The 14,668-nt window shown below is 39.1% G+C and overlaps 1 protein-coding gene across 1 annotated transcript in view; it reads left to right on the top strand.

The window, feature by feature from the left end:
* LOC107739876 (uncharacterized protein KIAA1522-like) overlaps nt 1-9,102 on the top strand; it is a 34,850-nt gene extending 25,748 nt beyond the window's left edge. Inside the window, exons 3-7 of the mRNA XM_016552103.1 lie at nt 4,135-4,275; nt 4,408-4,451; nt 4,646-4,787; nt 4,945-5,055; nt 5,160-9,102. Coding sequence (XP_016407589.1) covers nt 4,135-4,275; nt 4,408-4,451; nt 4,646-4,787; nt 4,945-5,055; nt 5,160-8,572 — 3,851 coding nt within the window. The 3' untranslated portion in view covers nt 8,573-9,102. The remainder of the gene's footprint in view (nt 1-4,134; nt 4,276-4,407; nt 4,452-4,645; nt 4,788-4,944; nt 5,056-5,159) is intronic.
* The last annotated feature ends 5,566 nt before the right edge of the window (nt 9,103-14,668 follow it).

Raw genomic sequence — 14,668 nt, 5'->3', positions numbered from 1 at the left:
TCACAACGGTTAGCTTATAATAATGTTTTCTAATTTGAGTGGTACGGGTAGGTTTTCACGGGAAATTCGAGCATGGCACTGCGTCATTACGTCACGTCTGTAAACATAAAGAAGTTATCCCGGCTACTAGGCTATCACATGTGAGGATCCTGCAGGTGGCCTATCGTTTATAGCCTTTTCTCACAGCAGCCAGAATAATTAAATGAATCATTTTGATGGCAGATTGTAATCCAGAAAGGATTATGTGTTTATGAAACACATGTGAATGAAATTAAATTATATTCCAGTTTTAAATGTGCTTCTGATTACAGATAGCCTGGGATTACAAAGATTTGTATTTTAAAGACAACCAGTTCGAAGGGAGAATAATTTGCTTTTGGGGTTAAAAGAATTTCTTAAAGGACTGTACAGAAATTGAAATCTACTCGCTTATACACACTATATTCAAATAGTCACGTAATGCTGATGTTGTTAACATTAACAATTTGAAAATAAAGTATAACAATAATAATAATTTGCACAGTTTGATGTGATATGAGGTAATTTAGATTAAATCACCATTGGAAGTGCGATTTATTGTAATGTTTTTTTCCTCAGTTGGTCAGAACAAATGTGGCAGACTTGCTACTTACTTGTTCAGATGACAATATACAGTGAAAATTCTTATTTGGGTCATGTATTCCAAGACGTAGGCTAGAATCTGTGATTGCGAAGTACAGTAAATATCCACACCGGTGCGGTGACTGACTGCCACATACTGCTCAAAACATTAGATTCATCCGTGCTGGAGCTGTGCCGACTCACAACCCACGCAAGGAAGATAGTTCCGCACATAGCTGCAATTGCAGGTTTTCAAACAGAGATGGCGAGAAAGAGGCAAAACTTACGGACTACAGCTTTAATATAGTAATTTAAAACATAATTAATATATATATAATATGTTATAAATAACATGAAAAAATAAATTATAATAATAATTTATAATTAAATGACAATTTATAAATAAATTATATAATAATAATCAATAAATTGCTACATTTTCTTGCAAAATCATACAATCATGATATCATAGAATATTTAACACTTTCATTTGCATATTTTTTTTTATATTTATAAATGGACATGAAAGCTCAAAAAGTACTTGCACAACCTATGAAAGCTCAATGTATACATTGATGTGAGATGTGAGAAAGCTGGTGACTTTATACAACGAAAACAAAAGCAGTCTTTTTATATGACATGAAAACAGCCCCAATGTGCTGCCCCCTACTGCCCAAATTCAACACAGTCAGGGCAGGGCAGTCTTGATCTCATTGGCAGCACACATATTGCCTGTGGGATCTGGCTGCCAGTGATGAGAACTACACTGTGTGTTTACATTGCTAATCTCTATCATTCATTTTAGCACATTGTGTTCCTCTTTCATTCTCTTGCTTCTCGGTCTCTTCACCTTTGATTCGACTTTACTGATTCCTCTTGGATTAAATGTTTAATAACCTTTATTCAATCTACTCTGAAGGACAGCAGCATCAGGTGCCAGGATAAAGTCTCTCGTTGCGATAAAGTCAAGTTTTTTATTTATTTTTTTTATTTTTTATACAAAACCTGAAATAAGCTGGTGTTTTTCTGTTGTTTTATTTTTGAGGGTTTTTTCTTTCAAAAGAAAGCCACAACCACCATAATACATTAGGTTTAGTTTGATGATTAAGGTAAAGCTGCTCGGGGAGTCTGTGTGAGTTTTATCCTGTTTGAGACTCCTTGCAGCTGTTCTGACATCTGCCCTCAGCAGGTCCAGGCATGCCCAATCTTTCTCATTCTGTGCTGCTTTTATTTGGCTTTCTCAGAAGGTTATCAGAGTTTTTAGAAAGTCTCTGAACTACTGAGGATACATTCAAAGATGATCAGGTCATGGTACAGATTATACAACCTTTAGACATCAACACAATACTGTGCACACATACATACTTGCACGCTCACAAGGAGTATTTACTATTAGATTACAGCTTTAAAATAGGATTTGTTTCATTAATGTCGTTTTATAAAACAAATCGTTCTAATTTCTGAATGGATAAGCCATATTCAAAAATGTAAAATGTTGATAAATGCACATCCGAGACTGCACAATTCTATGGGCAGTCGTGTAAATGTTTTGTGTGTCTAGTCTTTTTTTTTTTTTTTTTACTGCTGTGGATTTAAAATGGTCTTTCTGGACTGGAGCTTATATGTTTTCTGTCATAAATACTGAACACTCATCTCATCGTATTGCTGCCATTTTATAAAAGCAGGAGGACATTAGGCATTTGCATCATGCTTGAGAATGCCATCTCTCTTGGCTTTAGGTATGTTCCTCAGGGCTGAAAAGATGACCTCTGTGGTTGTTCAACTATTTTAATTGTTTAAAACCATTGCTAGGAACATTTTATCTGTGGTTTGGCTGTCTGTATCTAAAAACGCACATATATCACTAGTGAGACAAACAAAGTACTCCCACCAAGGCTCAGAAATATCAACGGTCAGAGAAAAGTTCTATCCTCTTTCTAACACACTTTCATTTTTGTTTTGTTCATTCTTCTTCATTTTTTGGTTCTTTAACTTTGTAGTTCTAAAAGGAATTAATTCCCGTCTGAAAGAAAGAAGTGAATGTAAAGAATAAAACTTTTAAATATCATTGTAACTCTTAAAGGTTGTCTTCTCTTGCTGTGATTAATAAAGCTGGATGAGGAAGGCCAGTCACATGGGATAAATGGGTAGGCGGGGCTTTCTGGGCTGTAGGGCATGTCTGGCCTGGTTTGGAGGTGCATTGAGATGGGCTGAGGTTGGATTTTAGCATTCCAGAGATCAACTAGAAATTAATAATTTAAGTGCAATATTAAATAGGAAAGTGTGAAGTGTCAGACTATGTCTCAAATGTAGAACTGTTACTCAACTCTCTGCAAGGATAAATAATTGCTATTTGTTGTTTTACTCAGTTTATGAAAAGGAAAACTTGTCTTTTGTTCTCCAGGTTGAGCAACAAGTTTCCCCTTAAGCATACCTGTGACCTCACAGTTCCTTTGTTCTCCTACTCCATCTAGTGGTGCTTTGACAAAAGCACTGTAAATGTGTCATAAATGTAGTCCAAAATGGACGGAGGTACTTTACTTTTCCAAGTTTTAAACATTTTATTTTCATATTCACATGATTCATATTTATATTCATATTGAGTGAAGAGTCTGTTTACTACAACCTAGAGCCTTAAGAAACAGTACATAATCTATAACTACTTTTTTCTGCAGTTACACTCTTGATCTAGCTTTTGTACTCCCTTGGTTTACTTTACTAAAGCTTTCTAAATAATGTTTGTTAGTTAGTGAAGCTTTTCACTCTAAAATTAGTCTTTACTAAAGAGCGTGCCAGCACACACGGAGGATGTAATCAGTTTAAACTCCTGTGGTAATGCAGATATGGTGTTCTTGCTAAATCAAAATGACTGTTCTCTTCTGTCCATCTTTAAAACAAAAGCTAGGTCTTTGTCAGATTTTGTTAGATGTCACATTTTGGTTAAATTGACTGGAAAGCTTTTTACAGTAGCTGTCTGTCTTATGCATATGTTCTTAATTAATTTCTAATTTTCAATATGCGTTTTCAATAATGTAAAGTCATGTGTACATGTAAAGGCTGAATGATGAGTTTGTGAAAAAGTATTCTGTTTTTAACATTTTTAAAAGTTTGTTCTGCAAAGGTTGTTATCAGTATTTTGCCTGGTGAATAATTGTGTGGTTATCGTAGTACAGTAAATTACAAACATAGCATTTCTATCAGGAGATGCTATGGATGGAAATAGTATTAAACCATTCAAAAAATGCTTCAGAAGACCCAAATGACCAGAAAATAATGAGTGAATCAGCTGGTTGAAATCAGGACACATGGTTAATTTGAGCATGGTCTTTGTACATTTAGCACGGTAATTGATTTTGCTTTAGTTGTTACTGAAACTGAGCTACCTTAGATCAGATGATAAGTTGCTATATTTGCTTGCAAGCATTTTTCTGTGTGTACTTTTAAACATCCAAGCCCTGTACATTTGAAACATCCCATACTAGATTTGACATCTGAATATATATTAAATGTAATTATTTGTAATTCTCTCTGCAGGCCCTAAAGATGAGGTTGTGGGTGCTATTTCTGTTCAGGAGTTCCAAGAGAAAAATGTGTTTGTGGAGGGTAATCGGCCTAAATATGTGTTGGACCTGCAAACAGAGGCCCAGCAGGGCCTTAAAATGCAGCAGCAAGAGGGTGAGAAAAGTCAAACTCCAAATCAGTCTGTTTAAATTGCACACTTTCTTTTACTCTGAACCAAGCACATGCTTTTCTTTAACATACAGCAGTTTATTTTATTTGGTTAAGAGGTGATGTTTTATTTTCCAGATGATAGGAATGGGATTGATTACCCTGATGACCAAAGTATGATTGTAAGTGATCCTCCATGCATCAGTCAATCTTCAGTTCCTGTTATGAATGGTTATTTCTGTTCCCACCATAGTGACAGCCTGGTTTTTAAATTGTGCACATAAGCAGTTCTATAAGTGCAATATATCACTGACTACTTTTAAATTGCGGACGAATGATTATAAATTTGGAAGGTTAACCATGCTGTTTGCTTTAGTCAACAGTAACAGCTCAGACTGAAGACAGCATGGCCTTCAGTGAGCTGAGAGGCTTTGAGTCTGAGAGCACAGCTGCTGATTCTGTTTCGATGCGCTCATCCATTTCCTCACGATCAACACGCTCGGGACTCAAACGCCAAGGTGACACTTCACACATAAATTGATTCATATAATTGATTCATATAATTTTTTCATAAAAACATCTTGGCCTGATAAAGGTACATCCATAAAGTGATTTAAGCATTCATGTCACATAAGCATTGTCAGAGCAACATTGTTTTCTGTTTCCTTTCTCCAGCCTCAACGTTCAGACCACTGAAGCCAGATAAGACTGCAGAGAAGACAAAGTCTCGAAGGAGACATGTGAGAACTGTTGTAGGAATTCCTCGACACATCCAGAGAGAACTGGGTATGTTTTGCTGCAGTCATCTATAGTGCAGAGAATGTCTGGAGTTATTTAGTGGAAAACTTATGTTTATGTATATTTTATTTTTGCATATTTCATATCTGAAGGTTTGGACAGGGCAGCATGGATCACCACCAATCTTCTTGATGGTCAGCTGTCCAATGGAGACATGATCATACCCGCCATAATTTCCACTGTGGATGGTGTGTCTTCCAGCTCTGAACAAGAAAGTGTACAAGACCATCTACAAGGCGTGCAGAACCTGTACACAGTTAAAGAAAACAACACCGAGCTCCCCACCCTGACAAAACCCAAAGATGACATCCTCCAAAGGCTCATGAACCATTCTGTAGATCCAGAAAAGTCAGGGGCAGGCATTCTAGGCGTTCCTTGGACAGAGAACCCAACCGGTGTGGTGATGTCCATCTCACCTCAGGCCACATACATGTCTAAAATCATTCCAAATGCTGTTCTTCCACCATCTGTGGATGTTGTGGAACTCAGTCGCAGCCAAAGTCGCAGCAGTGTCCGAACCGTCAGCAAGAGCAGTCTGGTGTCAGCCAGCCCAGCATCCACACGTGCTTCCTCCAGAGTCTCTTCACATCGTTCCACAACCTGCTCAAACTACTCTGGGTGGAGCCACTCGGGATCGTCAGAAACGCTAGTATCCGATTCTTCTACCATCTCCAGCAGTAGCACTCCCCGTGTGGCCAGCAGAGGGAGTCAGGTTGAGAACACGGATAGACCAGCCAAGCTGAACAATGATGGTTCCCATGTTAAAACTACTCATGTGAATGGGAGCTCTACAGAGGAGGAGGATAGCAGAAAAACAGGATCTGCTGCTGCTTTCACACGTAACCTATCAGTGATTAAACGGGGAAAGAAACCTCCAGCTCCTCCCAGCAGGTCATACTCTTTACATAATGGGAAGCAGGCCTGGAAGGCATCTGAGAGTAATACCTACTTGGCTGATGTCAGCACTCCAGATGAGTCACCATACCCTGGTGTAATTTCTGTATCTAAAACGAAGGCCACCGCTCATGAGTTGAGCCCTAAGATAGGCATACCTCCCTTCAATGGACCCACAACTGTCACATCAAAGGATAGCCAGCCAGTCAGCACAGACAAGAAAACGATGTTAGCTGAGCTTAAGATATGCAGAAATAACCTTCAAGTGTCTTCCATTGATGCACCCCATTCATACACAAATGGCACCAGTAAGCTTGCTGAACTTAAGAACACCCTTTTGTCAAAAAGTCTAATTAATAGTAACAGTTCCTCCCCAGCTGTAATGGCTCTCCGATCTCTGTTAGAGATTCCCACCCATCCCAAAGTACTGGCTCCGCCAGCTCCTCCTCCTGAGACCTGGGCTCACAACCAGTGGACTTTTGAACTGCTGTGTGGACCAGGACCTGTTAACTATGCGCGCTGGGCCAAAAAGAGAGGTCTTAAAATAGCAGATGAACCAGATGCCTTGGCAAATGCTGACAGAGTAAACGCAACATCTCTATTGCAGCCAGTAGAGATAAAAGGCAAAATTGAATCCATAGCTCCACTTGCTTGTGTTGCCCCATCTCCATCACCTCCCCCAGAACATTGCCCACCAATACCATACAACAGCCAAGCCAAACCTCCTCCACCCCCTCCAGACTTTGTTCCTTCAACTCCTACACTAGCTGCCAAAGCAATAAAGGACTTAACTACTTGGATCCCTCCACCTCCTCTGTTTCCTCCTCCGGTGCCTCCAGTAGGTATGGCTTCGGCAACTCCTGTCGCTGTGCAAAATGATATTGACTTCCCTCCACCGCCCCCACCATTTTCGCCACAGTCTTTACTGACAATGCCTCAATTACCTCCAGATATTCCACTGCCACCACCGGAGGAAGTTCCACCTCCACCAAGACCACCTTCTGAACCACAGAAAATCCCATCCCCTCCACAAGAATCCCAACCTTCAACACACAATGTGTTAGTAACATCATCTGAAACTTCTCAACAAATCAACATTCCTCCACCTCCTCCACTGCTCACTGATGTAAGATCTCAACAAGTCAGTCTTTCTCCACCTCCTCCACTGCCCACTGATGTAAGATCTCAACAAGTCAGTGTTCATCCACCTCCTCCACTGTCCACTGATGTAGGATCTCAACAAGTCAGTGTTTCTCCACCTCCTCCACTGCCCACTGATGTAAGAACTCAACAAGTCAGTGTTTATCCACCTCCTCCACTACCCACTGATGTAAGATCTCTACAAGTCAGTGTTTCTCCTCCTCCTCCTCCTCCTCCTCCACTACCCACTGATGTAATATCTCAACAAGTCAGTGTTCCTCCTCCTCCTCCACTACCTAGTAATGTAAAAAGGGAGGACAGACTAGAGGCAACAGAAACAGAGAAACGGACAAGCAGTCCCTCTCCGGCCAAAGAGGAGACCTCTGGTCTTGTGGTCACCCAGTCTCTCCTACAGATGGTTCGTCTTAGGTCAGTTAAGTCCAATCAGAGCCATGCTGTAAATCCTGATAAACCATCACAACCAAAATCAAGTGTCAATCAAGAGGCACCTCCAAAGCCAATCAGAAGGTCTTTGATTATGACATCACTGCCCCCTGATGTGGAAGCTCTTTCCAACACAGAGCAAAAAACTGAAGCTCCGTCCCTCAACACAAACACAACCACTGTATCAAGTACTCAGCAAGGATCATCTGAACGAAAAACTCAATCAAATAACATTGCTCAAAAAACAGATAACACAATACTGGAGCCAAAATATTCATTAGATACATGTCCACCTACCGAACCAAGTAACAATCCAGCTCCTGCTGAACCAGCAACTAAACAACCCTGTGCTGAAATAGAACTCAAACCCCAAACCCTCATGGAACAAATTCAACCTATAGCGCCTGACTCAGCAACCCTGCCAAGCACAACGGAACCAAAGGACCAATCAATCAGTGAGCCAAAGGCTCAACATCAGGCACAAGAACCCAACAAGACCCCACATAATTCAGAGAAGCAATTAAGCACCGTTGAAATGCACTCAAAGCTAGATGGTGAGCAGCCAAAAACCCAAACAGCAATGCCCTTTGTCTCTTCCACACCTCCCATAGTCTCTTCGCCAGCTAACCCTTCCATGCGTCTCCAGGATGCCATTCGTCTAAAGGCTGCCACTATGTCTTCAAAAGACAACCAAGCCAAGCGCTTTGGTCTGTGCTCCCCTCCCCCAGCCATGGCTAGTGGCACCGCTGTACCAAACTCCCCTGCATCTACAGCCAGCTTCATCTTCTCCAAGAGCCCAAAGAAGGTCATAATAGAGACACCGTCATCCTTAGAGGTTCAGGGTGACCTGAGGAAAACTCTGGTGGCAGAGTTAGCATCTGTCTCCGATTTAGCCAAGTGTAATGACTCGCACAAGATGGTTAACAAAGTTCCTCCACCTATTGCTAAGAAACCTAACACTAAGGTTGAGAGCGTTGCTCAGAACTCTGCAGAGGCCGAATCTGTAGCCAAGACTGAGCATGTGTAAACAGAAACTGTACAAACTGCCGGACAGGAAGTACAGAGAACTCTGAGAATAGAAGTGAATGAATATGTGCACAAATGATTTAATAACCCTTGAGTTTTTGCTTTATTTCGCAGATAAAACAGGCTTTAGATCCTAGGCCCAAACAGCTCAAGCAATTTTGAAATATACAAAAAAAAGTCTTTATGTACAGATAGGCATATTGCACTTTTTGTACACTGGTTTAGTGTAACTGATTCTCATTCATCATGGGAATGCACTTCACTGGTATTTGGAAATTATAAATATTCTTATTTTATTTATGTGTCCTCAGTCTTAAACAGAAGCCATGCTACCTTCCAGTTTATGGAACTCCTCCCTACTGGTAGCACTGTAATAACTGTGGCAACATAGCAGGAACGCACCAAAAGAGAAGTTTGTAAGTTTATAAAATATAGAATTGACCAATCAATCTCTATGGTGGATTTTTACAGTTATTAATGAATGCATGAATATGAGAGCAGTACGAAAGGAAATGAGGGTAAAGAATGTAAGTATAAAAAATGTAAAGAAGGTAAACAAAAAGGAGAACAGATGGGAGAATAGACCACTGATTTTGGGGTGGGGGTTGTGACTATTCTGTTTTCCATTTGCAGTGTGTAACTAAGCCTATTTTTACTAAAACACCAACTCAGTAAAGGTGATGGTAATAATAAACATTCCCCGCCCCAAGTATTTATATATAGAAATGTGGAGAAGGAATCTGAGTACGTGTAAATGAAACAGAGAGATGGAGCCGATGAATGAAACCAAAGCTGTTTTCTCAACATTGTGAGTGAGCAGGTTAGGGCCAAGAAGGTGGTCAGAAGTCATGAAACTGCATAAACAAGAGGTCTAAGGTGTTCTTCTCTGTGGAATCAGTACTTTTGGTTTATTTGTTTTTATTTTCACACAGAAGTTCATTAGTTTACACAGTTCATGTACAGTATAGTCGACAGACTGGACAAATAAAAGAAAATGTTTTTAATATATGAATTTTTTCTCATGCACTATGCTTACATTTTTATTGTTGTTCCTTTGATTTCAGCAATCTCTGTCTTTGATTATAATCTCTTATTAAGGAGAAATGTCTTATTTACATATTGTGTCAAAACAGATTCTCTACAAATATTAAAAACTTTATTCATTGTGTTTCATCGTGTGATGAAAGTAAAAAGTGTAAAACAAAGTTACTAAAGTAGATTCATGGTGACTTTTCTGATCTGGCTATGTTTTGTTTTTTGAAAGATTTTTTTATCAGATGCTGCAACATATAAACATTATACTTAATTCAAAATAAAGAACACTGACTGCTTTACAATGACATGGATCTTAAGAACTGTTATATCAGGATGGTGGTAGACTAATCTTTAACACCCAGGTCAGTATTGCAAATGTGGTTGTCATAGGCATTACATATTCAGCTAACAGTATGGATGTCAAACAACAGTCAGACCAGTGTAGACTTACCATTTACCTGCCATGTTATTTTCTTCCCCCCAGAGGAAAAAAATAGGGGATAAGATATTCATTTATGTACAGAATAATTAGTAACACTGAAACTGAAGGACATAATAAAGGGGGAAGTGTTTTACAAATTTGACAGGCATTTTTGTCTGAAGTGATTTGCACTGCAAGGTATATATTATTAGTTAATGCATTCCTTGAGACTTTAACCCATGATTGCCATTACTAGCACGATCTACTGTTTGTACCACAGGAACACGTTTTAGACCTTAAAATTGTTTATTGGGTTGCACAGTTCTCACCAATTAAATTATGCATTGATTGTGACAGGAAACAATACAGGATAGTTCACACTATGAAATACTTTATTATTTATTTACAGGTGGGGGCAACAGCTAGGCCAATGAAACCTAGTAACAGTCAGGGGCATGTGAATAATGGTTATTTAAAATCAATCAATTTAAATTTTTTCTGTATCACTGTTATGAATTATGGTCCAGTACAACAGATGGCCTTTTTACGTATTGCATGTCATGTTTTTTTCTAAGGCTGGGCCTATTGGAAATGTCAGATACTAAGTCTAGACTATTTTAAGATTATACTATTTTACAAAAGTTAATATAAAAAGTATTTTCTAATAGGCCTAGTATAATGGGTAGCACAATCTGATATAAAATAGGGGCAACTGTTTTTGACTTTGTGACAGCCTGAACTTTTCTCGACTGGTGACTGTGATTGAGCTGACCAATGAAATCAGCTGCTGGGTGGGATTAACGTTTATCATGTTTAACTGGTTTGTTGGGTATTCAATTAATTGAATAAATTCAATTGTGACTATTTTTTTATGTTTTAAATGGGGCTGTCAAGCGATTAAATTTTTTTATCGGATTAATTACATGATGTGCCAAATCATTTCAAATTATTTAGATTAATTGGCACATCATTTGCTGATTAATTAATGATAAAGTCATTATTAATAAAGATACTTAAAGGCACTAGAAATTACAAAAAAAAAATTAGCTTTAGAAAGAGTTTGCTTCAACATACAAAAAATAAATAAATATTGAAATATGAAATGATTAAAAAAAGAAATTATACTCTAAATATGAAACTAAAAGCGCCAGTAGGTGGCGGCAAATTGCTGTCTTGAGTGAGTCATTCATTCAATCGGCTGATTTATTCAGAAATGACGCAAGTGACTGTCCTTTATGAAGGGCTCACTGAATCATTGACTCAATCCATTCGTTCAAACACATGATTCATTCAGTATTACCTTAGATAAATTGCACAAAAACAATACTGACAGTGTCTAAATTGTAACACAATATTATCGTAATGGTTATTGAACAGTTGTAGACTATGAAATCAATATCATATATTTGCAATCGTGCAGATATTCGGGAAAAATCAGCTCTCTTGCTTGTGTGGTGTGATATTGCTAAACTATATCATATGATATATTAACAAGGCTGTGTAAACAATCGTGCAAGGTCAGTGACTGCCTGGTGACTCAGCCAGTGTCTATTAATAGCGTGTAGAACAATCTAGATTCAGCTAAAATATTCAGATTCCATTTTATTGAGAGATTCTTGCTGTTCACACGGGTGCTGTGAGAACTTTGTCTTTAAGCGATTCCAGTGTTTTTGTTCAACAGTATGAGGACATACTGTAGTTTCCCATTTATCTATCTTAAATTATGTTTTGTTGTCTATCAACTGTATGATTAAAAATAAAAAAATTTAATCATACAGTTGACAAACAACAAAACATAATTTAAGATAGATAAATGGGATTAAAGTCCGCGTGAACCAGAAGTTGCTGCCGACTTTATTTCAGTGTAGTGACGTATTTCCAGCTGAAACGGAATATTGAATAGAGGGCATGGTTTTATTTTTGCGCTCCTCCTCTCTGTCTCTCACTCATAGCAATCTAACTGTTGGAGGGGTGTGTTTAAGGATATTCTGCCCAAGCCGTCAAACTGACGTCATCAGAAAAGGAATGCCATTCCAGAGCGGAAGTAAATGTTCAGATTTTGATTAAAGATTACAAAGACAAATTTTTTTTTCAGCGGATTAACTTGCACGGATTAATTGTTCACATCATTACTAGCAATGTGCGCTAGTAAAGTAAATAAAGTCAATTTTGATTTCACGCGGACTTTAAGGGAAACAAACAAAACTACAGTATGTAGCGCCCTCCTAATCAGAAGAGGCCAACCTAATCAGCACATACAAACAGGTTTGACTTTACTCCCGGAACACAAATTGAAATGAAACCGGTTTAAAACCATAGACTGTAAAAAACATGGACGTGGTGTCCGTGACGTCACTCGTAGTTCTCTGAAGAGCATTTTTGAAGCCTAAAGTGGGCGGAACCGACCGCCGCCATCTTGGCAGTGCGTCACTCCCGGATAATCGAAAATGGGCAAAAAGGCAGGACGTGGGTGAAGCTGAGGTGCCTGGTTGCTGAAACCACGCCCGTCTATAGTGACAGCAGTGCTGCCATGCAAAGACAAAACACCATAACTTCGTTTTTGGTCGAAAATGAGTCATGGGACATATATGACCTCCTTTATCATGTGTATAAGTATCTTGGAGAAAAGCCCCAGAAAAACCAAGGCAGTATGTTAACTTTTATAAAGAATATCTCTTTGGGTTTGAGACTTTAGTCTTTGCAACTATAGGGATCTTCAAAAGAGGGAACTCCAAAGAGAAAGGAAAACTTGAAATCGCTTCATATGACCCCTTTAAAAATAACCACGTTTGTGTGGACAGGGCCTTTAAAAAACATGGACGTAGTGTCCATGACGTCACTCGTAGGTTTCTGAAGAGCGTTTTGGAAGCCTAAAGTGGGCGGAGCAGACCGCCGCCATCTTGGCAGGTCGTCACTCCCGGATAATCGAACATGGGCAAAGAGGCGGGACGTGGGTGAAGCTGAGGTGCCTGGTTGCTGAAACCACGCCCGTCTAGTGACAGCAGTGCTGCCATGCAAAGACAAAACACCATAACTTCGTTTTTGGTCGAAAATGAGTCATGGGACATATATGACCTCCTTTATCATGTGTATAAGTATCTTGGAGAAAAGCCCCAGAAAAACCAAGGCAGTATTACATCAGTTACCGCTCTTTGACTTTGTTTTGGAACGCTCAAATTAAGTTATGGTGCTCTGCATTTGTTTAGCCGTTCGTCAATATTACTGTGCCAGCCTGGAGTTATACGGTATTCTGCCTTTGTTTTACTGTCTATTAAAGTCTGCCGCGTTTAAATTACAGTGTAACTTGCAGACATCCCACCTCTCCCGGAAGCTCCGGGAGTCTCCCGCATATTAATAGTGGCTCCCTGACGCCCGCAAATTAGATACAATATCCCGGAAATCGTGGAGGCAAGGGAGAGAACAAACAAGAGGAAAGAGCGCCACATAAGCGAGAGAGAGAGAGACACATGTAGTGATATATAATCATAACTGTAGCCAGCTATGAGATCACCATATGACTGTCTGCATGTATAATTCAGTTTAGACAGTTTGCAACCCGCAAATTAGATACAATATCCCGGAAATCGTGGAGGCAAGGGAGAGAACAAACAAGAGGAAAGAGCGCCACATAAGCGAGAGAGAGAGAGAGACACATGTAGTGATATATAATCATAACTGTAGCCAGCTATGAGATCACCATATGACTGTCTGCATGTATAATTCAGTTTAGACAGTTTGCAAGAATGTTTAGCGTCCGTGGTATGAAAACGATCGCTGCGAGACACTGGCGGAGTGAACGAATCTTGAGGACGCGGGCGCAGCCTCCATAAGAGCACTAGACAAAGTTATCATAGAGCAATGATTATTAATGAAAACTATAACAGTAATATGGATTGTTGCATGAATAATAAACAACTGATAAAATTATCCACCCCTAATCTATAGTAAATATTAACAATGCAATAAATAGATGGTATAATTTCACAGTGTTCATCCTTTCAAAACAGAAAACCATCTCTGTCTCACTAATTTTTAAACCCTGGCTATGGCCATGATAGTAAGTTTTGAATTGCAACAGAATGAGCATCCTCTGATGATTGGTACGTGCTAAGTAGACCAAACAGCTGTCAGGTGATGTGACCCTCAACGGCCAAACAAATGACACTGCCTTTACCTATACAACAAATTTTATTTAACAATTTGAACAGAAAATGAAAATATATATTAATGTTTCATTCCTTAAAACATTGGCAAGTAGTCCAAGTTTTAAAAAAAACACTGCCTTAAAATAATTCTCTTCTTTCAAGTTCTCACCTGTATAGATTCTGGAGAGGTTGAGCAACTGTCCTCCCCTCTCTCTCTGTCAGTGACAGACCAGTTAAAGTTAAGAACATAGCTGTAATGAATTAAAGTAGCCTACTAAAATATGATAAAGTATGATGAGATATCATAAGTATTCGGCGCAAAACAACTTTGCTTTATTGGGAAAGGATAATTCTACTCCGGACGCGAGTGGCGCGACGCGACAAAAGAACCCAATAATCAGTTATGCTGTCCATATTTACATTTACTCATTTAGCAGACGCTTTTATCCAAAGCGACTTACAAGTAGGAGCATATAACACACACTGGATCCAGCGC

Source organism: Sinocyclocheilus rhinocerous, unplaced genomic scaffold, assembly GCF_001515625.1.
Source record: "Sinocyclocheilus rhinocerous isolate Xijiao unplaced genomic scaffold, SAMN03320098_v1.1 scaffold1156, whole genome shotgun sequence".
Classification (NCBI taxonomy): Eukaryota; Metazoa; Chordata; class Actinopteri; order Cypriniformes; family Cyprinidae; genus Sinocyclocheilus; species Sinocyclocheilus rhinocerous.
Note: the sequence above shows the minus strand (reverse complement) of the source record. Positions and strands in the feature narration are given on the sequence as shown.